Genomic DNA, 27,615 nt, shown 5'->3' on the forward strand with positions numbered 1-27,615 from the left:
TAAGTTTCTTTTAACTTGAGGTATTCAAGTCATTTTAGTCATGTAAACTTATATTTTGACATCTTAAGCAAGCATCTCCTCGGATGTGGCTCTAGGATGATTAGATATGAGTTGATATGTCCGAAGGTATTTGAATAGTCCACAGAAGATTCATCACTCCTTTTATAAAGAGATGTATACCCTATGACCTCTTGTCAGGATTATTAATTGTAAATCTTTGACCAAAATATTACACTCAAGAGGGTGATCTTTTTAGACACGTGTTTGAGTAATTTGAATTCACAAGACAATAAACTACTACTTAAGCTAGGTGTGACATAGTTAGCCTAGTAGGAACAAATACATAGATCATGTCCTAAACCAAGTGGGTATAAAATGAGTGAGATAAGCAGATGCACGAATACTTATAGTTGTTGAAGGGTTCAAAAGTGATTTTAGAATCAACTATAATTTTCTGGTTAATTGGGGATCAGGTTGTACTATTAGGTGTCACTCATGATCGATCCATAATTAATGGTTAATTATGGACGTCCAATATAAACCAGAAACTTATTGGGTTACAAGTACTACGAGTATATCCGAAAGACTTAAAATAAGTTTGAGAATTGAATTCTCAGATTGAGAGAGATTAAGTCTGGTAGAATCATATGGGGAGTAAATATGGAAGATATTTATTGGATCGAAGCAATGGTGGGGCATGCCTATTGTAGGTGAGATGGAGTCAATATGGTTTAATAATAAACTAAAAGGGTTTGGTTTAATTATGATGAGCCAAGATGATTTAATGATAAACCAAGAAAGCCTAGTTTAGTTATGAACTAAGATAGTTTAATGATAAATCAAAAGGGTTTAGTTTAGTCATGAACTAAGATGGTTTAATTTTGAATCAAAATTACTTATAATGTATCGAGTTATTATTGGATTTAGGAGATGACTTGCTCCCTAAGTAATTAATGTAAATATTGATGATTGATATTTATTGTATTTATATTATAATTATATATAGGGGTTTTTTAATATTAAAGTATATCTAATAAAATTCATAATAAAATTAGCAATGAAATTTAATTTTGATACTAAATAAAAAATGACATTTTAAATTCATAGCTAATTTAATGATAGAAATTTAATTTCGTCGTTAAATTTGTATAGAATTGTAATTATGTTACTAAATTTATCAAATTAAATTTCATCTTAAATTTTAGTGATGGAATTTTAATTTTGTAGTTAAATTTAATGATGAAATTGGTCATTAAATGAACGATGAAATTTTAAATCCGTCACTAAATACATTAGTCACGTGACCTATTTTTTCTAATAAAATTAAATAAATGTATTTAAAAAAATAAATTGAATCTTTTAAACATTAATTTAAAAACTCTATATTTTATATTTAAAAAATAATAATAATTTGTTGAAGATTTTAACATCTCGGCTAGTTCTGAAAATGATACTCCTAGTTTTTCTTTGTAGCTAGAATTAATTATTCGATTAAAATTTAATAAATGTATTAAAAAAATAAATTGACTCTTTTAAACATTAATTTAAAAACTCTATATTTTAAACATTAATTTTAAAAACTCTATATTTTAAAAAATAATAATAATTTGTTGAAGATTTTAACATCTCGGCTAGTTCTGAAAATGATACCTCTTAGTTTTTCTTTGTAGCTAGAATTAATTATTCGATTAAAATTTAATCGAATTAAATTGAACTGAATTAATTAAACTCAAATAAATTATTATTTTTTAATTAATTAAACCAGTCAAATTTTTTAATAAAAATACAACAAATCGAACCAATAAATATTGATTAATTTGATTAAAATTGAATTAATCGAATTAATTAATTTTAAATATCATGAAAAATTTATGGATTAGTTAAAAATTTATAACTTCACTTATTTAAAAATTTACTGATTAATTCTTTTATTTTAATTTATTCGATTTATTCAATTTCATTAAATAAGGAATTTTAACATTTAAATTAAACTGAAATAATTGATACAAATATTTTCTAAAAAAATAAATTTTAAAATAATCAAATTAAATTTTTAAATTTAATCAATTTATAGTTCTTTGCGTAATATTCAGCCAAGTCCTCGTCTCATAATAAAAATATCTACAGAAAGATCCAAATACTTCAACGAGAATCCGAAAGAAAAATATCTCCCAGCACGAGACAGGAAAGTTTTATAACAAAGTATGTAAAATAGAAAAATAATAAAACAATATCACCAATGAAATATCCAAGAATCTTATCCACATCCATTGATCATCCTCGCCTACAAATAGGCACCAAGTTCGCTCATCAATCAAGAAGGCAAAACTACAAACCTCCCAAAATGCAGGCAGCAGCAGCAGCAGCAGTGTGTTTCACCCCCTCAATTCTGACCATCAGGAGCACCAAATCACTGGTGCCAAGCTCAGCCAAGCCGCACAGAGCCTTCATTATCAGGTCCACGGCCGCGGAAAAATCCACGTTCGACTATAGCTCCACCGTCTCGTAAGCTTCCATCAAACCACTTCAGCTACACACACATAGATAGATCTTTCACACCTCTGATATTAATATCATGGTAGTTCAAATTAATGCAGAGTGTTCCCTATGGAGGCCTGTGACATACTCGGGGGCGAGGCATGCGACACGAAGATGTTCCCTGAGGTGAAACTTGCAGCATCAGACAAGAACACCGCTGGCTCTTCTGTTGCATCGGAGGAGATCGAGCGAGACTATCTCGAGTACGACGACTCGAAAACGTAAGATCTTCTTAGCCTACTTAATTATGCATCTCATTCTTCAGTTAAAAGTCTTCTGAATGTGTGTGTTTGTGTTGTAAGTGTGTTTCCTGGGGAGGCATGTGATGACCTTGGAGGAGAGTTCTGCGAAGCTGAGTACCAAAGTGGTGTTTACTAAGAGAGAAATGAATTTAGCAGACGAGTATTCAGAAACACATGCAGCATGTGGACGTAGCTGTGTGTGATATATGTATATGTGTTCAATAAAGGAGAGGATAGACTTAACATATAGTTTCCATGTTGGTGTTGTAAATGCATTGGATGATAGATATATTGCTATAAGTGCAAGTTTAAGCTTGATACTGTTGAATTGTTAATCTAAAATTTGATCCAAGTTAAAATTCACTTAACCTTTTGTCAAAACCAAATTTCAACTCGAATTATTTGTATATTCAAGCTGTATTATAAAAGCTGAGAATTACATGCTCATATGGACATGAATTTTGCAACAAATGATAAGTTCATGTTTGTCCAACCATCATGAATCCCTTTTGCCACATGTTTGTCCAACCATCAATTTGCTTCATTAAAGCTGTGACTATCATTTCATTTTATCATTTGATCACCTATCATTCAATTTACTAAATCTCTCTTTGCTCAATTTACACCAAACATATCAGGTCATCAAAGCATGGTCAAGTGAGTAAGTTCAATTGGGACGTTGAACATTTAGATGCGGTCCACTAATACAGTCAAACTACTATCAACGTTAGATGGTTCTAAACAAATATCAAATACAAAGTGTCACCAAGCTAAGCTAGGTCGAATTTGTCATGACCTTGCCTTCGCCTACACAGACAATTGATTCTGCACATCCGTCATGAGCCCCCCTCTGAGCTCAATTTCATTGAAACCTATGCCCACCTCATCTCAAACATGCCTAAAAGGATCTTTTGCAAGCCATTTCAAGGAAGTGGTTTGGATATAAAGCTTGGAAAGCTAGAAAGACTTCTACAAAAGAGAGAACCATACATCCTTTTTCTGCAGTTGCCATTCCCTCCCCTCGAAGTGGACTTGATGGAACTATTTAAACACCCAACAAGCTAAATGGTAAGAAACTGATGAGGGAAAATACTCATTTAAGAGCCCTAGGTATGTTATTCGCACAGCAAGATTATCTTTGACCAGCAAACCAAAGTTAACTTCTATATTCATCTCAGGGTTTATGTTTCTTTCTCCTATTTCAAAATAAAGACCTATTTTGAGTACATTGACACAAGAAACAGGCATGATATTTCAAGTTCATGATAAGTTCCTGTCTCTTTAGCTTATTTCTATGCTATCTTTACACCAGCAGTGAACAAGGGAAAAAAAGAAGCAATCATTTGAATAGGCTATGGCAAAAAAACTACAATGTTTCAAAAAAAAAAAGAGTGATCATGCAGACTACAAAAATGACAGGAGGATCAAGGTGGATTACTATGATGCTCATCCAGCTTAGATAATACCAGGGATTGGGTATCATCCAAATACCAAAGAATTCTAACATCCAAGTTGCGTGAAGGAGCACTCTTTGATGCATTGTTCTTTCTGGACCAGCTGCTTTGCTCTGTCAACATTTTTTTGTTATGTATTGCCAAGATCTTCGAGCACAAATTCTTGCTGCATTTACCATTGCCCTGGCAAATTTGAAAAAACAACAAACATGTTTCCACCCAATCTTCTAAGATTCTCATGATAGACAAGGATAATGCTGAAAATAGCAAAAATATGAATGAGTGAATTCGAAGTAGATAATAAAAATGCAGCCAAGACTGATGACTGAAATACGAGAGCTAGAGAAAAGAAACATTGCTAGTATGAAGGGCCATGGACAGTCATTGCATGAGATTCTCTTCCAAGCTATCAGATCTGAGCCATTTAAGCAAGATTGAATCCCGGCCACTGATAAATCAGCAGCTGGGGTTGTATTGTTCGTAAATTAAAGATAACCAAAACATTGAATCCTAACCCCTTTTATAAACTTAAAATAAGGCCACTTCTTTCAAAAATAACCGCCTACTTTATTCCAAAAATCAACTTTTTCTAAAAATCTAAACAACTTTAAACCTTTAAAATTATTAAAATTCAATAAATTGTAGAAATTTAGAACTTATTTTTAAAGGAAACCTAAATTTATCCCCAAATCTTGATTGCATTGCACATCCTCTTGGAAAATCATCCAAAATTGATTAGATTTGGTTACCACATTCACAATTGGCCAACATATGATGTAACTAAAACCAACTCTTCATTAAGTTCATGAAGTGGGAACAGTAGTAGGAAAGGAATGGGCTAGTAATGTAGAGGAAATAAAGTAAAGAATGAATGGACTAGGGATAACTATTCCTATGTTTGATTTGTAGGAAAATTATCAGCAATAACCAAGGAATAATTTTCAACAAAAAACTATTCCTACATAAAATATTTCGTATTGCTCATCCAAATTATTATAGGTAATTCATTAGTAGAATAAAAAGTAAAATAATTAACCAGATCAGGTAACATCGAACCTGGGGTGACCGGTCTGGCTCCACGGAAGTTTTCCACTGGCCGTTAGGGTAAAAGGGAAGCGCTCGCGGTGGCGGCTCAAAAGCCCAGCATCCCTTGGTTGCGAGTCTCATTTAGAGAAAAAATCTCTACAGACGTACTGTAGCTGGGAATCGAACTGTGGGTGTTTGGATGACATCTGAGAACCCTTCCACTGTACCATAGCCCGAGGACTAATTCATTAGTAGAATAGGAGTTAGGGGAGGAGGTTTCATTGGAAATTAACGGGAAAACCCATAGTGTGTGAGAGAAATGTAAATGTTTCAATTAGGATTCTTATAATCCTTCCATATTTTGACACAAGTGATCTACCTAGGCCTACCTGATATATATGGACTTCAGACACTCACAAAATAAAATCACATTCCAGGAATGAACTTGACAAACATTATCACATCTATTTGTGACTTAAATTTTCCACCCCGCCACAAAGAAACAAATAAAAAGAGAGAGAGACGTCTCACATACAAGTTTGTTTTATATGCCTCAACATATTTCAATAACATATGTATGAATTTATTATCATTCCCTTATGATTTTGGATGGGTTGCCTAAAGTGAAACTTCTCATTTTTATCCATGCAAATTTAATTTCACTCAAGAATTTATGTTTTTACTCTTAATACTAGCTAAGCTCATTTGACAACTCATTTATTAACCATGCATCATTCCACGGGAATGCATATACTATATCATTTTTTCCTATCTTTTTTAGCTAAGGAAATGAAAACAGAGCAAAAGGATGCATATTCTCACCTAAGAAGCACAACTAATATTCAACCAAATACTTGACCACTGGATATTCCATCATAAGGGCTATATATTTTTTAATGTATATTTAAGAAAATGTATTAAGGAATGTCTGCTTCAAGAAGTGCATTGTGCACGTGATCAATTACTAAAAATATTAATACTTTCAGTGGTTGAAACAAATTGTAAAAACACAAAAGGAGATCACCTATATGTGCCAACATATTTCCTAAGCATAATGTCAAGAGACCATAGTCGATCGGCAATAATTCCCTCACGATTAGTCCAATGGCAGAAATCACTTTTACTTGTGAGTCTCAAAGCAACCAAGTTGTTTTTTCCGTACAATAAATGCCAAATGAGGAAGTCTTAGGGCTGGAGATGAAAATGAATGATTATGCACATGTAAAAGACCAAAGAGGAAGAAGAGAGATGGCTACAAGTGAGGGCTCCAAAGGGTTGTAATACATAGGGTAGGGTAGTTAATGGGTCAAATAGGGAGAAGAGTCAAGCGAAAGGAAACAAGTGATGCAAGGGAGGAGTTAGGTCGCACGGAGCTGTAGTAGATGGAAAGAGTAAGGGAAGGATTTGTGGGGAGGCACTCACATGTTGAGTGAGAGGAAGAGAAAGGGCCCTAACATGGAATTTGTAAGCTTGATCATGGCCACACATTTTTTAACATCTATCAAGTAAAACTAAGTCATACAATTTTCAGCTATTTCTCTAGATATCTTTAGAAAATGTTCTCATGATGAAAACGTTACAAAAGCTGGAAAAGGTCTCAGTAATCACTGTGATTACTTCATTACCTCAGTGAAAGTATTCTGTTTAGCCAAGATGAAAATTTTCATAATGTACTCTTGGCTCTAGGGACAGCAAAAGCTGTTAGCAGCGTGCCAACAGGAACACCGAAGAATTCAAGTTTTCCACCAAATACTTTTTTTTGCATCCTTGAATTATCCTTGGGATAGAAACTGAATCAGATACCCATGAAATTCTTCATTCTTCTAATACAACTACAATATCAATAACATATGGGAAAGTTCAAGGTCAGCCATCGAAGTCAATTTTACTAACAAAAATAGAAGTTTAGATAGTGCAAAAAATTTCCCAAGGTAAATTAAACAAACCTCTTCGACAAGGAAGGTACTAGCTCTTCAACAGTTTGAACAAGCATATGATGCTCATAATTTATTTTTGAAGTGTTCAGCACACCTTCAGCATCTGGCATGTCAATTGAATCATTAATTAGAAGGTTTATGTGGAAAGCGCCATTGAGGAAAACATTTGTTCTCTTGTGACAATTTCATACCTGACAAATCTGCAGGATCTGATAATCCACCATTTAAGTAGCATCTTGTCGACAAATCTACAAGTGTGCCTTCAGTTTTTAGTAAGTTATCAAGTATCGAGCCAATCAATTTATAAGCAACCAATGATGTCTCGTCACAAACTTCTTGATTAGATTTGAGTCTCAAGCTTTTTGAGTTTTGGGTAGTTCTATCAAGACCAAAATTTGCAGCTTCTTCAAGACAAGGTTTCTCCTCATCTACATCATCTTGCTCAAATGCAGGACTTCCTTTACTGTTCAGATTAATTTCCTCAGTGACCACTTTTTGAAAGGAAAGATCTGTACTAGGAGTGGCTTGCCCAGTAGCTCCGGCTTCAAAGTTAGAGCAACACCCATATACCTCCCCATCTTCATTTTCACTAAGACACAAGAAATAATCAGTTCCAGCCAAACTAAAAGCATCCGCACTTTCATTATTTCCAAACCCATGTAAAAGATTCTCATCATCACTCTGATCTGAAAGTGGGCTTGACATAATTTGATTAAGGTGACAGCTGGAAACCATTACAACTTCAACCTCCTCTTCTATTGTCTTTGTAGAGAGTGTAACAGTCTGACTATGCATCCTTTGGTTTATTAAATGAATGATATTTAATAACTCCTGTGTGATATCTATTTCATTGCATTCAAACAAGTACTCTATCAAATAATTCCGAAGTGCACACTTGAAACGTCTTGGAGGAACTTTAGCTTCCGGATCCAGTAAGGCATGTATATCTTTCAATTCATCATTTTTAACTTTTGGAAGCACCCCAAGTGCTTTTATAATATTGCTCTGCAAAGCTGCTACATCAGGTGAGAAAGGGTAAAACTTTGATTTTACCATATCAATATGCCGGGATCTATGCATGAAAGACAAATAAATCACAGAGAGTGCATTGAATAAAGGTTCTGGCAATGCATCCCCATCGCTAAGTTTTGATATAAACTTTTGGAACTTTTTCTTTAATCGCTCAATAAGCAATTCCCTGCTTCCAGTAAAGCGAGGGAGTGGAAATTTTAATTTCAGTGATACACTTCTAAGTTTCCTATTTGTTGCAGTAAGATCCTGATGGGACATTTCATCAAGTGTTTCCAACATATTGTTAATAGACTTCAGGCAAAATTGAAAGGTAGGAGTTTCATGAACAAACTTCTCTTTGTTTCTTACTGCATTTTGTTTTTGCTTCACTTGGAGACCATTATTGCATTTATTTTTCTCAACATGCGTGTGAACAAGCTGTAAATAGTCTTGAATCATTTGATTGTTGCCTTTACCATCACATGAGAAACTTCTTTCAATAGCTGTTCTTATATAATCAGCGGTGACCTATTAAGGGATAAGGATAACAATAAAAATTTTCAAGCAAAGAACAAAACAAATTAATTGAGCGTCATTAATAAGGTAGCATGCTTATAGGAAAAGACCATACTAAAAGAAAAATAATGTTTCACTCTTAAAACCGTTCAGCTAGAGGAAATTGAAATTTCTTTGAACCGTTCAAGAATAAGAATGAAAGGATCTAAAGCCATTTTAGACAAATTTTCTACTTGAAATTACATTTATAGTATTTTTCACATCAGCTCCTATATTACATAGAAAACAGAATGAACTGTATTTGTCAAGATATGGGACTGGTCTGTTGGTTCTTATAATCCTAAGAGCAAAAACAGTCAAAATAATTGGAATTGTGATTTACAATAAGGTTCAGATTTGGTAGGACTTTACGTAAATATCTTGTACCAAACCCCTCACCATCCTAGTAAGATCTCAATCATCATATTCTAAACTTTTATGGAATATTGACATTAAAGTAAACACTAGTTTCTAAGACTTGACTATAAATTCCTTTTAAGTTTGTCATAGTTTTCCAGCATATAGAAACAAGACAAGATAACTAGTTGGACAGTACAAGCAATTATTGAAGGTGCAAACGTAGTTACCATAATTAACAATATGGGTAATAGAAAACAACCAATTACTATGCGGTTGTAGATTTCTACAACAAAAAGCAGTCTATGAAAGGGGGAAAACAAAGAGGATAATAGGCTCTCGCTTATTGATGCTTGATTGGTCTTGGGATCATTGAATTTAGGTCGGCCATTGTGTTGATGAGTGTTGAGTTTGTTGTCTTGGGTAATTGAAAATGATTGGACGCAAAGTGGCCGAAGTCAACCACAACTATGCGTGAAGTGGTTGGAATGGCTTGATGGTGTCATTTGTTATGCCGCACTAGGAGAGTGGTCAAGTGTTCACTCTTCTATGTAGGAGCAAGGTATAGAGAAGTGTTGATGGTGGTACGGGAGCATCAAAGGAGGTGGGATGTTTGGCTTAAGGTAGTTGAGGTCAAGGTTATGAAAGGCTAAGGATAGTATCATATTAAAGGTGGCACAGGGAAATGGGAGGGACATTTCATTTTTATTTTTTGACAAGGGGTAAGTTAGGTTAGAGTAAAATAAAAAAGACATATATTCATCACATAGTGAATTAGATAAATGGACTTTTATGAAGAATTTGACAAACCCATTCAAAAACTAGTTAATTTTCTCTAAGGTTTGTGATTTTTGCCTAAGACATACACTCTCAATTCAATTAAGGAATCTAAGCAGCCCCCAAGGCTACAGTACAGTGGTTAGGTCCTCCAAGTGGTTAACCAGACATCTAAGGGTCAAATCTTAATTGCGATGCATTGCAGGGATTTTCCTTCAGTGAGACGACAACCCTAAAAACGTTGGCCGCTTGGATGGGCCTCCGCGAGTACTTCCTGATTTACCCCGATGGTCAGTGGAAAACTTCCGTTGACTGAGCACGTCACCTTCAGGATTAGTCGGTTCGAAGAGCTGGATACTAGATTACTAGAAAAAAAATTAAGGAATCTAAGCAGACATGACTCGGGTTTGATTTTCCTTGATTGGTCCAATATAATTTTAATAACAAAGACAATAACATTAGAAATGGAAGTTAATATGTAAAAATATATTTTGAAGAAATTTAATTTTGACTTCCTAAAATTTATCAAAAATTTCGCTTTATCTATCGAAGTTTAAAAGAAGCCCAAGCATAAATGATGCTGGTAAAGTATGTAACGACCCGGACCCTCGGCCCCTTGGGCGGCCCAACTGGCGCCCCATTTGGCGGTCTCTTGGGCGGCCCGACTGGTGGCCCATTTGGCGACCCCTTACTCACTAGGACTTACTTCCCACCCCTAGCCAGTGGATTTTTGCCTTCCCCAGGATTCGAACTCTAGACCTCCAGGCTAAGTACTAGAGTTTATGAATCCTGGTAGCCAAGTGAGTGTCGCCCAAGAGGCCGAGGGGCCGGGTCGTTACAAAGAAAGTGTTAGGCATAAGCTGATGTGAATTTGGCGAGGGCAACTAAATAGCTAAGAAGAGGATGGATGAGTTCTTTGAAATCGAAGTGGAATTTAGATATGATATGATTCAAGACTTCACCAATGGGAACAAGGTGGTGTGTTTCCACTACAACATAACTCACATCCCTAACCTTACCAGGTTAGCAAGGAGTAAGGTGGAGGAATATGGAATTCTATCTAAAATGTTCATTCGTGGCCTTCAAAATAACATTTATCGTTCATATTATTGTAAGATATATAAAATCGTCAATGTCGATCTCAAAGACAAGCGAATGTTCTATGAATTAATTCATCAAAGTATTGTATTAGGTTGTTCCCCGGAAAGAACGTATTGCAGGATCTGATTGCAATATAACGGCAAAGATCGTTATATCTCCATGAGAACTCACGTGTAGCATTAAATATGCTAGAGTTCTCGAACCATAAGTTGGATATGAACGAATATTATAGGAAATTGTCTTAGATTTGAATCATGCAATATAAGAATGCTTACAGGTAAAGTAATGGAGTAGTAGATATGATAATTAGGAGAACAATTAATATTTTATTTTTACAAGAGATAAAATGAATAGGAGAGAAGGAAGAGATGATAGAGAATTCAGATTTTAAGTTATAGTACATAAGGAGTAAAATAAGAAATGAGCTAGCTATTGTTATAAATAGTTCATTAAGGATAAAGTCAAAGTAGTTAGGTAGAGATAAGATTATAACTCTCAAGATAGTGTGTTAAAAGAAATTAGCATATATGTATCTCAAGTAAGATTAGATGAAAATACTAGATAAGCTAGTATAAAAAAAAATCCCTAAATGAGATGATTTTAATAATAGGATATTTAAATATACATATTGCGTAAAAAATAAGACATATGATAGGGTGCATCGTGATTATGATTTTAGAATAGGAAATGAAGAAAGAAAAGCTATATTAGATTTGGCAATAGCATATGAATTTATAATAATTAATATGTTTTTCAAGAAAAGAGAATAACAAGTAACCTACTTGGTTACGTTTAAAAATGAAAACAATAAATCGCAAATTGAGTATCTTATAGTAAGAATAGAAAGATTTATAAAAATGTAAAGTCATCCCTTGAAAATATTTAACTACTCAACATAGGTTAGTAATGTTAGATATGCTCCTCAAACATAGTATCAATAAAAGGCAGACGTGCATGTCTCCTCGAACCAAGTGGTAGAAGTTAAAAAATGAGAAGCAAAGTATATTTAAGGATAGAATAGGAGCACAAGTGTTAGGAAAAGTACATAGTGACTCGAATATGACATGAGATAAGATGACATTAAATTTGAAAATGGTGGTCAAGAGCATAGTTGGTGACTCAAAAGGACATGCACCACCCAGTAAAGAATCTTATAGGTGGAACGAGAAACTACATGAGAAGAAAAGCGAAGTGCCTATAAGTTAATATATACTTGTAAGAATGAAGAAAACTTTAAAAAGTATACAATAAAAAGGAAAGATGTTAAGAAAGCGATGAGTGAAGCCAAGAATGAAACTTTTGAATGCTTATAGGGAAAATTAGTTTAAAAAAAAAGAGGAAAAGGATATTCATAGAATAACTAAAGCAAAAGAGAGAAAAATTAGAGATCTTACTCAAATAAGATGCATTAAAAATAAATGCAATAGGGTTCTAATGAATGATGAGGAAATAAAAGAGTGATGGAAGACGTATTTTCATTAATAAAAGTTTAAGTGACAAATTTAACTTAGGTAATTTAAGCAGATCAGGAGTTTAGTAATTTAAAATTTTATTATATAATTAAAACTTCAAAAGTAGAACAAGATTTAAATAGGGTGCAAAATGAAAAAGTGATGGAACAAATGATATTCTGATAGAGATATAGAAGTCCCTAGGTATGAAGTTATTCAACCTAACATTAAAAATGAAAAAGATGTCAAATCACTAAAGGGTAGCTACTCTAGTCACTTTGTAAAAAAAACAAAGAAGACATATAAAATTGTGTGAATTATAGGAGTATTAAGTTAATGACTTATACCATGAAATTTGGGAAAAGAGTAATAGAAAAAAACACGAAGGAGAACATAGTGATTGAAAATCAATTTTGATTCATGCTTGAAAGATTGACAATAAAAGTTATAAATCTTCCCAAACAACTAATTAAAATGTATCGAGAGAAGCAAGACTTACATATAGTATTCGCCAACCTAGAAAAAATTTATGACAGAGTCCCGAGGAAAATAATATGGAGAATTCTAGAAAAGAAAGGTGTTAGAGCATATATTGAAATAATTAAGGAAATTTATGAGGATGTAATGACAAGAGTGAAGACTTCAGATGAAATACCCAAAGTGTTGCCTATAAAGATAGAGTTACATTAAGAATCAAATCTAAATCTCATCTTTGTATACTAATCATGGATGAACTCAATGGACACATCCAAGATACTTTACCATAGTAAATGTGCAGATGGTATTGTTTTAGTAGATGAGATACAAGGAGTAAATGTTAAACTCAAATTTCGATGACAAATATTAGAAGTGAAAGGTTTTAGATTTAGTAGAGCAAAAACCGACATGGAATTTAGATTTAGCGATATTAGACATAGTAAGACAATTGTTAAGATAAAAAATGACAAGTTACCTATAACTGAGAACTTTAAATATTTATTATCATTTAAAAAAAACAGGATGTAGGGGTTGAAAAAGATATCTAAGATGGTTGACATGGGTAGAGTGTCAAGTGTTTTTTATGATAATAAAATATCTCTAAAATTTAGAGGGAAGTTTTTAAAAAAGGCTATTAAACCTGCTATGTTATATGAAGCTAAAAATTAGACAATGACGCGCGTACAGGAGTAGAAGATAAGACTCGCATAGATGAGGATGCAAAGGTGAATGTGCGAACTTATGACCATGGATAAGATAAAAAATAAGAACATTAGAGAAAAAGTCAAAGTTGCATTTATTGAGGGAACGTTTAAGATGATACAAAGATGTATTAACCAATAAATGCTCTAGTTAGGCGATGTTAAACTATAACAATTATGCATATTAAACGAGGAAGACAAAAAAGACTTGGTTAGCAACGATGAAATAAGATAAAATTTATTTAAATATAGGTGATGATATAGTAGAGCATAAAGTTCAATGTCATAGGAGGATCCTTATAGCCAACCCCACCTAATGAGATAAAGCTTGGTTGTTGTTGTATTGTTGCAAGATATATATTGGGGCCTATTTCTACCATATTCATATTGGTTATATTTCAAGCAATTTATCTAATATTATTAGTTTTTATTGTTTCTATAGCAATAACAACAATAACAATGTTTGATTTACTTGTCGTAATTCAAAATATTTTTTCTTTGTTTGAGAGAACAATTAATTGGCTTGGTAACTAAAATGGTTACTAATGTTACAAATATAGATAATATTATTTCTTATAGCTATTTTTTATGTATAATTTTTATTCGTAAACAATCACAATCAAGAGAGAATTTTTACACTAATGTCAATTAATTGTAATCTATATGACCCATGAATCAAGACAAAGTTTACTCTATTCCAAATTAGTTACTACCAATTTAGAAGAAAGAAATTTTCTTTGTATTTGCATATTAATTTGGCAACTCCCAATTAACACCACTAAGCTTAGTTACCAAATCTAAATCCAATGGATCTTCCAACTGCAATTTAAAACCAAAATAATGAATAATGGAAATTTATTATGTTTAATTTTTACACTATGAACATAGCATAGGTCAGTGACTAGTGTAGAACAATGCGGCAAAGTGTGCTTATATTGAAGGGATGAACTTCCAAGTTGTTAGGCATTTTATGATTAATTAGGCTATGCTTTCATAGGCTACATTAGGCTCAAGAATCTTGAAATCTTGTGTATTTAGGTGTTTGAGTTGTCCATGGTGTATGAACCAAACTCGAATAATTACGACCCATGAAGCATAGTTGTTCATGTTTAGCTTCTACAAGATAATCATCATGGAGCCAAAATGATATAGAAAACAAAAGATAGAGAGAAACTATGAAGTAGTTAATGAATTTGACACTTTGAACGGAAGGGAGCGAATTGGTCACCAAATAAAAGGATGTTGTTAAGACTTAAGAGAGCAAATACTTATTTAAAATCAAATATCACTTGATGCTCAAGAATAGAGTAAATAGGGAGACTACCAATAGGTTCCATGTTGAACACTACAGTACTCAAATAAGCTTGCCTAAAGGTGGCAATGGTGGCATGCAACCTTGCTTGCTTTAATGAAGCAATAGCGGTCTGTGAGATGCTACTAGAGATTGAAGGCTAGTAAAACTTATGTATCACTATTAGAAGGTGATTTCAAATAATCAATCCACTACCTAGTGCATAAGCGATAGGTGACAAGCACCTAGGTCAAGACCTAAGTCAATATTTAAATACAACAATAATCAAACCTTATCCCACTAAGTGGGATCGGCTATATGGATCATTTTACGTCATGGGGCTCTATCCCCTACTATATCATCATCTATACTTAAATAAATATAGTATTAATATATGAACATAAGTGGATATTTAATAAAAAAGAAAAATATATTAAGGATGGCTAGTATATATGTATATATATAATAATTGTATTCTTAATCAATCAAAATAAGTTTACAATTAATCAAGTCATAATTAATAACTAAGCACTAATATATAAAATCAATGAACAATTTATATTTCACAATGAAACCAATAAAATGAGAATCCAAACAAAAGATTAAATTGAATACTTCAGTCATAAATTCAAATTGTAAAAACTCATAGCTAGTTTATAATTGTGTCATGCTAAAATCAAAATATAGATAACTATTATCAAAATAAATTAAGAACTTGTTAAAAAAATTCCTTATATCCACCTAAACCACCAAGACAGTGCACCTTGGATACTTCTTAAAATGGTTGTCTAATAAGGCCTGCCTAGACACAAGTGAAGCAATAACTTCCCACCACCTAGGGAGGCGCCTAGTCATATTTTAAATGATGTGTGCCCATGTACACAAATAGAAAGGGCACATGAAGATCAAGTAAGAAGGTGTCTTCTTGCTGAGAGATCCTACCAAGGCTAATTGAGAGTCACGTACATAGCATAGTGAGGGTAGATCATGTGTCACATGCGAATGAACACTCAATCTCCATAGAGGATATCACATATAGGGGACATAACACACTAAACCTTGAGAATGGGAAAGGGTTGTATCTTATACATCAAATGCAAATCTTGTGTGAAACAGTAGAGAATTCAATTAGTGAACCATGAAAGAAAATAAAAATCATAGGAGTTGTTTGGAAATTGTTAGGGTTTTGCTTTTCTAGATAATCCCTTCTATTGTACTTATATTCACTATTGTAACTTTAAAATACACGCCAAAGGATATATTGTTTACAATTAGCTCACTAACAATAACCTTATCTCTAATAAATAAATTTTTAAAAAAATTCTCCTACTCTAATTTATTCTCTCTCATAAAAGGATCCTTAATTGAGACACGAATGTAATGTGTTGGTCTCATATTCTAATCTAATATTACATGATAAGCATATTCAAGTTTTTAAACTCAACCATTATCGCATTGCTCTAGTGAATTTAAACTTGAAATGTTTAAATAGTGCATTAGGTTTCAAAAAGCAATTGCAAACAATACTAAATAGGATACTTTAGGTGTGTACTTATAAGGAAACATCAACATAGATAAGGTGACAAAAAGATCATCCCAACAGCACTTTCCCTCAATTTCCTCAGGCCAAAAAAGAGAAAGAAAGAGAAACACTAAGGAAATCTTCTCTAAATTTTCCTCTATATTGGTTTCTACCAATTTGGGCAAAGATGTCATTTGATCATACAATGGAGCTCAAATCTAACTTTAAAAATTTTAAAATTAATCTTATTTTCATATCTATTTTTTATTTTTTTTTTGTTTTCAACAAATAAAGTAGTAAAATTTAGAAATTTCCCTTCCTCTTTCCTTCCCCTTAGAAATTAACACTAGGAAAATATTTTTCAATCCTTCTCCAATAGATTGTTCCCCTATCCTCTCTCTTTCCCTAGTTGTTTCCTACCCTAGCGGGAAATGAGACCCGAGGATTTTTGAGACACTTGGCTTAATTTAAATTGGTTTTATGAATTTTATTCCATTTTTATCTATGTGAGTAGACTGCATATGTGACACATGACAATACACAATCATTATGTGATTTCCTTCAAAATAAGCCTATATTGCTAGATAATGTTCCAAACATGGGCTTTTTAAACCCATGGTAGTACATTTATAAATCAGGAAAAATATCAAGATGTAAACTTGGCTTAGTGATATTGTGTAGTGTAATTTAGATTTGGTACATGGAATGTGCAATTTATTAATACTAAGGTGTCAGCTAAGCATTGTGGTTAGATACATATTCTTGCGTCAATTAGAGCTTTTACATGCTTGAGATAATCTATTGAGCATTTACTTTGTCTAACATTACCAACTTGCAAAGAGCATATAAGTGAAAAAGATACCATTTGAGCTAACCCTTGTTTGTGGGACAAGTCACTTCCACCTTGTATCAGTACCTTTTCAGTTTAGATTTTCTTCTTTAATTAAATTTTTGGAATGAAAATCTATTATATTCTCTCCATTCAAAGTATTTTTATTAATAGTTAACAATTTCATACTCTGTTTATATTAATCTGACTTTAATTCTAATATAATAATCACATAAGTTCAATTATGTTAGGTAGTTTTCAAAAGCATGACCATCATCGGATTGGGTTTTCTCAAGTAAACCAACCATTGTCGTGGACACCCATATATAATGTTAAACATATGCTCTAAAATGCACTAGTCAGATAGTAAGTCTTTCGTAAAGTTGCCTTACCAAATAATAATTAGGTTAGTTTCAACTGCACGTGGTATAGACAAAAAGTATAGTTTACATTCTCAGATCATGGAAAATATTCTCATTAATGTAATCAAACTTCCTCACTATGTATGACTATGAAGAACAAGCTACTATGTCATTAAAAAGAGGTTGCCTCAATTGGTTCTCTCTTAAATCATATTCAATTAGCTACTTTTCAGATTTGCAGTATGAAAAGAAGGTTAAACTTACTTCATCATTCCTAACATAATATTCTGGCAAGTACCTGCAGCAACAGCAGCAAAAGACCATTATAGCTTGACAAACTTATCTAGCATTCTAGTTACGAACAAAAATACATTACATTGTTCTAGTACCCAACATGCATTAAAAGATAATACCTTGTTAAAAATGGCATGAGAACTGAATATTAAATTAGAAGAATAAATAAACAAAATCAAGAAAAACATGAATCAATCAATTAGAAATTAACATAGTAGTAATGGTTAATTTGAAGGTTCCCTTATGGTGTTCAATGCAGTTAATGGGAGACCAGAAAAGAATGGAGCAAAATAAAGTGAGGCCACAGAGATCGGGAACTTTGATGATCAATAGCATTTTCGAGGGGCATTAGAACAACTAAAGAATACAATTAGCTAACATCATCAAGTATCTGTCCCAACTATTTGAAGTCAGGTATATAAATTTTTTCCCCTCAATTAAGTCCTATGCAAGGCAATAAAAATAGTTATCTAGGTAAAACAAGTCAACGATCCACCAGTGCATTGAATAGTGAAAAATTCTAAAATATTAATAAAGGAGAAAACAATTGATAATCTATGCATAAAAAATGAAATTTACAAATACTAAAGAATAAATACAATGTGATATGAAGAAAATATATTATATAAATTTTATATTTATTTATAATGTCAATTCAGGCTAACCTATATTTGATTAACATAGATAATTAGTGACAAACCCATAAATTTATAAATCAATAGGAAAATAGTCTCCATGCTATAAATCAATGTAGTAAAGTTAAAAATGTGTCAGTGCTCCAGCATGATACCACAACCATTTTGTTCCACAACTGAAAATTAGGATCAAAACTAGATCTTTAACCTTGGATATAAATATATGTTGTTATTATAAGGTTCAGGGTGGGTGTTTCATTCATGGTATAATGTGAAAGGCAAATATCACAAAGTGCAACATGTTATTCAAATTCATATGAGTATTATGCTTTTCATTTTTTATATAAATATTGTTTTTGAAACCTAGTATACTTACAAAGAAACTAACTATTAAATTTGGTAATTACCTAATGAGTAAATTTATTATTAAAGCACATTGAAGTTGCAAGTTCTATTTGAACTTTTCTGCTAGTGTGACTATTTGGTTACAAGGTTTGTGATTTTAGCATATATTAACATGTGAATATGCCTTCTCAACATAGCTGTTTTTTTGTTTATCCTATGTGTGCTCTGTTGATCTAACACTAATTCTGTGCACCAAGGAAGCCTACCCTCTGTGGAAAAGTGATCATCCAAGACATGATATAAATAACAAACTTGTTGAAAAATCAGTATATTAGTACTTGGATAACTTTGTACCAAGTTAGATGGAGGATCAAACCATATAGCCGATTGGAAATTGTTTAACATCGTTTAATTATAATGAAAAGAAAAAAAATAAAAAACAGAATTTAGCATGCATACATTTATATCCAAGGTTTAAAATTTCGACCCGTGCCGAGGTTTCGTTCATCGTTTCGGTACCGTATCGTGTCATGCCGATATAGTTTCGGTATTTTTTAAATATAAAATATATTAATTAAAAACTAAAATATTTAACATAAATATTTAAAAAATAAACAAGATAAAAAATAATCTTTTAAAAAAGGAAAAGATATGAAAATAGATAAATAAATAAAAATTTTATTATAATTTTTAAATTAAAATAAATGAAATATAAAATTAATTAGATAATTTTATTAAGGTTTAATAAAGTCTCTTTAGATTATCTCCACCATAACTAGGAGTTGATTAAAAAAATTAACCTAAGTTTAATTAAAAAAATATGAAATCTGATACCACTCGTGAGCCCGCACGACTTCGGTGTTGTCGCAGGGTTGTGCGACCAGCCATGGTCGCGAGGATTGCATGACCCCTTCGGCGCGACCACGGTGGTCGTGCGACCCCTCTGCAGTGAGCGCAGGGTCGCACGATGCTTCCACGGCGATAGCGAAAGGGTTATGCGACCTCTCCGCTACTGTTGCAAGGTCGAACGACCCCTCTGCTATGACCACGGGGTCGTGCAACACGTCACACCTGTCGTGGGTCTGGTGCCGGGGTCGTGCTGGTGTCGGTTGCCGAGCGGAACGAGACGTTTCATTCGTTTCGGCAAACCATGTTTATATCATTAATAATTTATAGATTAGAAGTAGGAGAAAATTTAACATCTATAAATTATTAGGCCGTATTACTATTTACACAAATAGAGGGATGATTACATATGAGTGCTACACTAATCTAGGTTCCACTTGTAGTTTTGATACACATGTATTATTAACCCCTCTTAAGTTGGACAAAACACCCCACATAGTCTAAGATTGTTGGAAAAATCAAAAGACAATTCTAAAACATATGAAGGCATTAATTAGTTGGACAATGGAACTGATAAATGATATCAACAACTGAACTTTAGTCTCAGAAAATGACAATAAACCTTTTTGTTTGATGTGTTCATGAAACACTGAATTAGAAAGGATCTGTATTTAATTAATACTTATCACAACAAAATTTGATAGTAGCATAAATGAATTTGCGTGAGACTTTTCATTCAAATTAATTCTAACATATCTATTAAAAATTATTTGCACCAAAATATCACATTTTATTTGTTACTCTTCAAAGAGTTTAGGAGTTAGGACCTTAAGTTACAACCAAATGAAAACACAATAGCTAGACGTGGATCTAGAAGATGACCAGAAGTAATCTTAGCTTAAATTCCAGCGCTCTGCAATTCCCTTAGCTATGCTCGAAACAAATAAAATATCTGATCTACAAATTATGACAATAAAAAACAGTATCTGCTAGGATAAAAATAAGCTCCCTTATCCAGGCAAGCATGAACATATTGGTTTCATAATTAATAAAATGTTTGCTTTTTATTTGAAGAGAAAGAAGCAAGGAGAGATACCAAAAAGGCATCATGCTATGAACTTACAAGTTTGTTGCAATTTGTGTTTTTTTGCATCTCTTTATATGCCCATCCAGTGAAGTTACTGGTCCCATCAGTAACCTGCACAAAGTGTTCAATCATTTCTAATCAGGAAGGGATCTCTAAAACAATATGTGCAGTTTTTCTATTGCAAAGTGAGATTAGCTTCTGAATTTCTTTCACTATGTTGTCATGTAAGTCCAAACCTATTGATAATTTCCAACCAGAACTATTTGCAAGCCTCAACAAAATCACATCTTTACTTAAAACCCAATGAGAAATAAGAGAAAATATCGACAAAACAAAAAACAGGTATTAACTAAATTCCTAATTCAACTGGTTTCATATTATTTAATTCATCGAAGCAATGAAAGATTCAGCTCTTCCAATGAAGTTGCTTTGCTTCCTCTCCAGTTCTTATAGAAAAAGGTTGTGATGTAATGCCCACAAAAATAAAAACACAAGTACACGAGTCACAAAGGAAGGAATAAGTGAATGACAAACCTCCTTTTCTTAGCCATCATCTGTTCTTTTTTCCACATGAGGGACCATAACCTTATCCCATCATCCCAAGAAATATCCATTGTGAAACCTAGAGAAAAATTAGGGAAAGCACATAAGAAAAACAAAGAAGAAATACAAGACTCAGACAGACCAATGGAGGCTACTAGAGCAATCTATTCCCATTTGTAGTGAACAAGAGTGCAGAGATTAATACCTCTAGCTAGAGCTGTTAGCCAATTGACCAACAGTATGCAACTAGAGGTAACAAAAAAGAAGTTAATAAAATGATGCTAAATAGAAATGCTAAAAAATATATATATAGTATACATGTGTGTGAAAAAATAACATGTAATACTGATGAAATTACTAAATTCAATTACACTTAAGAATTAAGTTCAGCACACTGTTATGTACTGTGATAAACGGGTTCAAAACATTTGATTGTTTGGATTTCACCATGAAAATTTGCACTAGCAGTGAGAATGTAATCCAATGCTCATGCAATGCTGGTACAATTTCACACAACTACCTTGCAATGCATCCAATATCACACCCAAACACTAGACTATAATACAACTCACAACACAAGATATGAACAAAATAAAGCTCAAAAAACATAGTTAGAAGTACTACATCGTATTATTTGCATTTCATTAAACATAGGTATTAAAGTACAATTGGATAAGAAACAAGTAGACAAAGGAACAAGATTATTTGAGTTTTAACAAAATTTCTTTCTCCCACAGATTGACCCAGTTCCCCATCCAGTCTTAACAAAACCTAGTCAGCCACTTTTGGTTATGTCAAATTTATATGGCTTGATGCCAAATTAATGCCTTTTACTTAGATAAAAAACAACAACCAACACCTCCATTTCGATATATGTTAAATCTTCATCAGATTTCCCCTCTCCTATTTCACCCTTCTTGAAGATTTACATTTTAAATAATCTACAATTAGATAATTTTTAGATTCACAAAAGAGGAAAATGACAAATTTGATGATGCATTATAAGGAAAGATTAAAATTTATATCGCAAACTACTTAACGAGCACTCTAGAAAAAAAAATCTGGTTTTGATTATTGAAAATCATGGTAATCTATAGTTTGTAGATAATATTAGACAAAATGAGGTTTAAACAAATACTTCAAAAATGAAGTAAATCATGTAGGTTCAGATGATAATCCTACTAATGCAGACCATGTACACGTTTTTTTTCCAAATGAACTGATTAGAATTTTGTTTAACTTGGATTTCTTAACTAGTTGAACTATCGCAATTTAGCTTTAAGTTATTGGTTTGTTCAGTTTTCCAGCCGGTTTGTTCTGGTTTTCAAAATATTGCATTCTCCTCCAACCATCCCAGAGTTTAAGAAGTGGAATCCAGTACTCCAACTTTACATAATATTAATTATAATTTTCACATATAAAATGGACTGAACTGATCAAGTCATACAGATACAATGGACCAAATGGGTGGGATGAGCTGAATGGAGATAGTGCAAAAAAAATAATAAATGGGTTTTTGGGTAAGGGTCAAATGAACTACAGGGGTTGGACAAAGACAAGCTAGACAATTTTGATAATAATGGATTGCTTGAGACAGAATTTCAAATGAACTTAATGGGCTAGGCAGAAAGAACAAATGAGTCAAACAGACTGAAGAAATAACAATGAAATAATTTTACATAATTTCAAAATAAGAGCACTTGTAGAGGATTGTTGTAGCTCTTTATATCAATAACTTGATTTTGTATTTTGATTGTCTTGACTCAAAGTAGATATTGCGTTGGAGGATTTTTTTTATTTTATTTATTTGATTCCCTGTCCAGGAGAAAATCTTGATTTCCCCACTATCAACCGTCACAATCAGTACCTAACACCTTGCCCATATAGTTGATCATGATACCACCAAACGCAACTTACCAAACAAGCGACAATGCGATGGCACCATAGACATCAACATTGGATAATCTCAAAAACCCGCGACCAAAGATTAAACTACCTCTTTAACCACTTCTCACCATATAGTTGATTATGTGATGTACGTACCTCTTTAACAATCAAAAGCGGGGTGCATAAATTACATTGATAGAAAATTTGCAAAAGTCAGAGTAACCCAAATGCAGGAACACTTTTGTACTTGCCATAGATTGAAACAACAACTTAATTAACTGCCGATCAACAAAAAGACACGAATTCCAAACACAACATATGACAAAACCAACCCTAAATACCAACTCATTATCGGGCGGAAGATGAAGGCCAAAAATCATAGCGGCTCAACAAATACCAACAAGGACAACCAGAAAATCAGCACCCCGCCTGAGAGAAAAAAACTCACTCTAGCTTTGCAGGTCTTTGGTCTCCCGCTGCGCACCGTCACAGCTCACCACTGGAAATCCACGGCCGGTTAACTCGCTATCGACGGAGAGGTCACTAATCGCGATCGCAATCGCCGTTTCGTTTCCCGTCTCTGGATCCGGGGACACGGTTGAGAAGGAGGATGAAGCCTTTGCCTTTTAAAACCCACGCGACTCAACGACCTCTTCGTGTCGCGCGGCCCCTCTCCGCCGCGAACCCATGGGGTTACCGGAAAGTGGGACCACGTTATTTTTACCGAATTTATTGAGCTAAATATAAAAATAATATTATAATATTTATTTGATTAAAATAAAATAACTCCCCAATTAAAATTTGTAATTATATACATCATTAACTTTAATTAATTGTCATCAACTTATATGTACATAGTTATGCTCCTCTACGTCCCTCATCCTTAGAAAAATATTATTATTATTATTATTATTATTATTATTATTATATTTTTTTTATATCTAAATAGTTTTAATAATTTTACTATTTTATTAAAAATGGAAACCTTTATTAACTAACTCTCAATAAATTTACTAAATCTCAAAATTAAAGTATTTTTTTCTTTACCCATCCAAAATAATTTGAAGATTTATTAATAATTTTTATAAACAAAGATCTAAAATTCAAGAATTAACTTGGTATATTATTAAAAAAATTTCTCAATAAATAATCAAGAATCTAGAATTCAAAACTCAGCTACGACGTATTATTAAATTTTTTTTGATTAATCAATCAGGAATCTTGAGTTTGAAACTTAGGTGCGACGTATTATTAAAATTTTTTCACATCAATAATTTTCTTAAGTGCTCTTTACTCTCACATCTTATGAATAATAATACTACGAGTGAAGAAGTTTCTATAAATATATTGGATCGATAGCGTTAGAAAGCATATTTTTCTTGACTTTTTAGCTGAAATCAAGTATGATATTAAATTAATTTTTTATAAGGAAAAGTCCATTATAGTGGCTTACTAAAATGTTGTTATAGTAACAACTGAACTAGGAATGCTCTGGTTATGACGTTGTTATCCATTGACTGAGGTGTCAAGTTTAAACCCCCACCTGTGCAGACTTTTATCAATTAAAAGTCCCCAATTTCGGGCCTGTTGAATGAGGTCGCCGCTTCGACGATGAAACGCTCTTATCAACCAAGTGGTACTAAGATTCCTCAAAAAATTCCTCACCTTTTGCCACTAGAACATTACTCTTACACTATACTATTATATGGGTCTGTGATTAAGATACTCTTATTGTAATCTTTTGGTTAAGAATTAAATGTAATATTTATCCTTATTAATTTAATATCTTATATAAATAATTAAATTAATATTTAATATAAAAATTAAATTATTTTTTTTTAACAAAGGGAAGTCTCTTGGTATATTTTCGGTTGCTACATATTGTCTTCCTCTAAAATTAAGTTAGAAGACGAGCGAGTTAGTTTTTATTTGACTAAATTACTATTTTTTTTTGTAAGTCGTAAAAAAAATATTAATACTCATTTAATTTATCTTTTGCGACAAATTTTTTTTTTTATTATGTGTGCCCAAAATACAGGAAAAGAAGTTGCCCCTTTCAATAATACACTCTTCTATGCAGGAAAGTGCAAATTGATTGTCTGGTACCGGTGTCTTTTAGGTATTTAAAAATTAAGTTTTAATTTTGATAAATTAATAAATAAATTTTAAATTAATGGATGATTACTTTAATAAATAGTTAATTTAAGGGGTAAACCGCTCACCGTAATATTAGTTGTTATAAACTAGACGCTATCAACTAAAAATACCCAAGGTACAATTGATTGTCCCAATACTCCAATGACTTAAATGCTATTGGATGTCCATGCTACCCTTTCCAATGGCACTGTCAAACTGTGGAGCACATACTGTCGTGGTCCATGTGAATGACTAAGCACCCCTAGTAGCTTGGTCTGAAATGCATGCCCAAGGTTGAGGGTGGGCTAGGGATTCGAGAGCTGCGGGCTTGGAATACTGCTCTACTTGGTAGATTCTTATGCACATTTAGGATAAGCATGATACACTTTAGATCCATTGAGCGCATCACATTTATTGTCAGATAATTTGTTATCAGATATATTAAGAAAAATTATAGAATTAAAATTTTATAAAATTAATTTTAACTTATTTAGTGAGATGATCTGAGTGGATAATTTCAGACTACCAACGAGACTAGTTTGCCAAGTTTTTGGTGGTCTGAGTTGCAGAGTTGATGCGGTGTGTAGTAAAATCGGGAGTCGAGCGTCAAATTGAGAAGAGAATTCACTGACTAAGATACCGAGGTCTGCGTTCAACGCAGTTTCCATAAAACAGATTCGTCCCACCTCCGACTGTGCTTCGAAGTTCTCTCGGGTCGTCTATTTCCCATGATACAACGGCAAAACCACGCAGATAACTAAGCAATGGTTGTTTGTGGTGAACAGAGAATGCACCCAACTGTTATCACGAGTAGTTCAGTCGAATGGATATAGGATTGAGAGGAAAGAATCGGGGAACGAATGTGAAGGAATTCTTTTACTTTTGCTTTCACTTTCGCTCTTGCTTTGCTCAAGATCCAACCTCTTTATATAGGAGCTCTCACCTTTCCTGGAATGAATAACCAAATTATGGTCATTTAATGTTGGATTTAATATTGTTATTAATAGATTTAATATCTTCATTAATGCTGAGACATTACGGAATCATTATTAATGAGTTTAATATCGTCATTAATGCTGAAATATTACGAAACCATCAGTAATGAGTTTAATGTCACCATTAATGTCGAGACGTTACGGAATTGTCATTAATTTCATATTAATACTTCCGTTACACTCTTGAGCATATAGCAAAAAGAGATTCAGGTGACAAAATGGTGGTTTATTCACTTGGGTGAATCTTACCTCGATCGGTCCAACATTCAACGTGCGCAGGTCATACTCGCACATGAGTCAACCTTGGTTTAGTACAATCTAGACCCTAGATTTGTACCCACCCCTGTGTATCCACATGTGAGAGAGTCTCTCCCCATGTATATCTTTACAATATCAATGCATGTGATATAATTTAAATCAACAATAAAGCTAAGAGACTTCTAATATGGGACTAATAATCCATACACAATAGAGTTTTTTCATTTCTATCTCTTTATTTCATTCACATTTCCAACACTTATATCTAATATACTGATGTTTGGGAATGGCAAGCAAGGCACCAGACTCCCCTTTCCTCAAATGGATATTGTGTATTTGAGACATGTTATTATCCTCAGATGGTTCAGTAGTCAACCTGACAGGACAAAGATTAGCAGGATGATTTAGTCAAATGGACAGAGGCATTAGACATGCATATGATTATTGTTGGTACCCTAAGGTAGTTTTGATGTGATCAAATAAGTTAGGTTAGGTTCTGTTGTGTTTAACCCTGTGTCTAAGTGTATAGGAACTTAGGAGCACAGGATGTCGAGTAAAAGACGCAGCTAGCTAAAAGGACGACACGGGAGAGAGTCGACAGGCTCAGTGCGTTTGAGGGATGAGGTGCTGCAGAAGAGAACGCGGGCGGACGAGAAGAAGGCATGCGACGTTTTCGACGGACAAGAAGCCGAAGAGGAAGCTTGCTTGAGAAGGCCGGAAGTTGGGTTTGGTTGAGCCCTTTTCTGGATGACTGAAATCACCCAAGCGAGTGGAGCTGAAGCAGAAGACCCGGACCAATGCGAGCAGAATCGAAGCAGGAGGTTAGGACTAAAAAATCAGCAAGGGGCTGATTTTTCTGCTCGGGGTGCCCGGACGTGGTCAGGGCGCCCGGACTCCGGGTGCTCGGAACCATTCCGGGCGCTTGGAACCCAAATTTCATCCATATCAACGTGGCATT

At 33.3% G+C, this 27,615-nt stretch overlaps 2 protein-coding genes across 4 annotated transcripts; one reads left to right on the top strand and one right to left on the bottom strand.

Annotated features, from left to right (window-relative positions):
• Nucleotides 1-2,300: 2,300 nt before the first annotated feature.
• Nucleotides 2,301-3,101, top strand: LOC122026753 (light-regulated protein, chloroplastic-like). The gene is made up of 3 exons (XM_042585479.1): nt 2,301-2,505; nt 2,598-2,759; nt 2,841-3,101. The coding sequence occupies exons 1-3, from the start codon at nt 2,345-2,347 to the stop codon at nt 2,914-2,916; spliced, it is 399 nt and encodes a 132-aa protein (XP_042441413.1). The 5' UTR covers nt 2,301-2,344; the 3' UTR covers nt 2,917-3,101.
• A 994-nt stretch (nt 3,102-4,095) lies between these two features.
• On the bottom strand, nt 4,096-23,942 carry LOC122026738. Of its 3 annotated transcripts, none has more exons than XR_006124167.1 (8): nt 23,717-23,942; nt 21,373-21,460; nt 20,875-20,949; nt 17,896-17,929; nt 7,389-8,736; nt 7,207-7,300; nt 6,886-7,092; nt 4,096-4,417 (listed from the first exon to the last, which is right to left on the bottom strand). XR_006124167.1 is itself a non-coding variant. In XM_042585469.1 (7 exons), the coding sequence occupies exons 2-7, from the start codon at nt 21,450-21,452 to the stop codon at nt 7,056-7,058; spliced, it is 1,668 nt and encodes a 555-aa protein (XP_042441403.1). In that variant the 5' UTR covers nt 21,453-21,460; nt 23,717-23,942; the 3' UTR covers nt 4,096-7,055. The 3 variants fall into 3 exon arrangements, 1 of the variants encoding a protein (XP_042441403.1); XR_006124166.1 differs by having other exon boundaries at nt 4,096-4,491; XM_042585469.1 differs by having other exon boundaries at nt 4,096-7,092.
• Between the last annotated feature and the right edge of the window lie 3,673 nt (nt 23,943-27,615).

Source organism: Zingiber officinale, chromosome 1A, assembly GCF_018446385.1.
Source record: "Zingiber officinale cultivar Zhangliang chromosome 1A, Zo_v1.1, whole genome shotgun sequence".
NCBI lineage: Eukaryota > Viridiplantae > Streptophyta > Magnoliopsida > Zingiberales > Zingiberaceae > Zingiber > Zingiber officinale.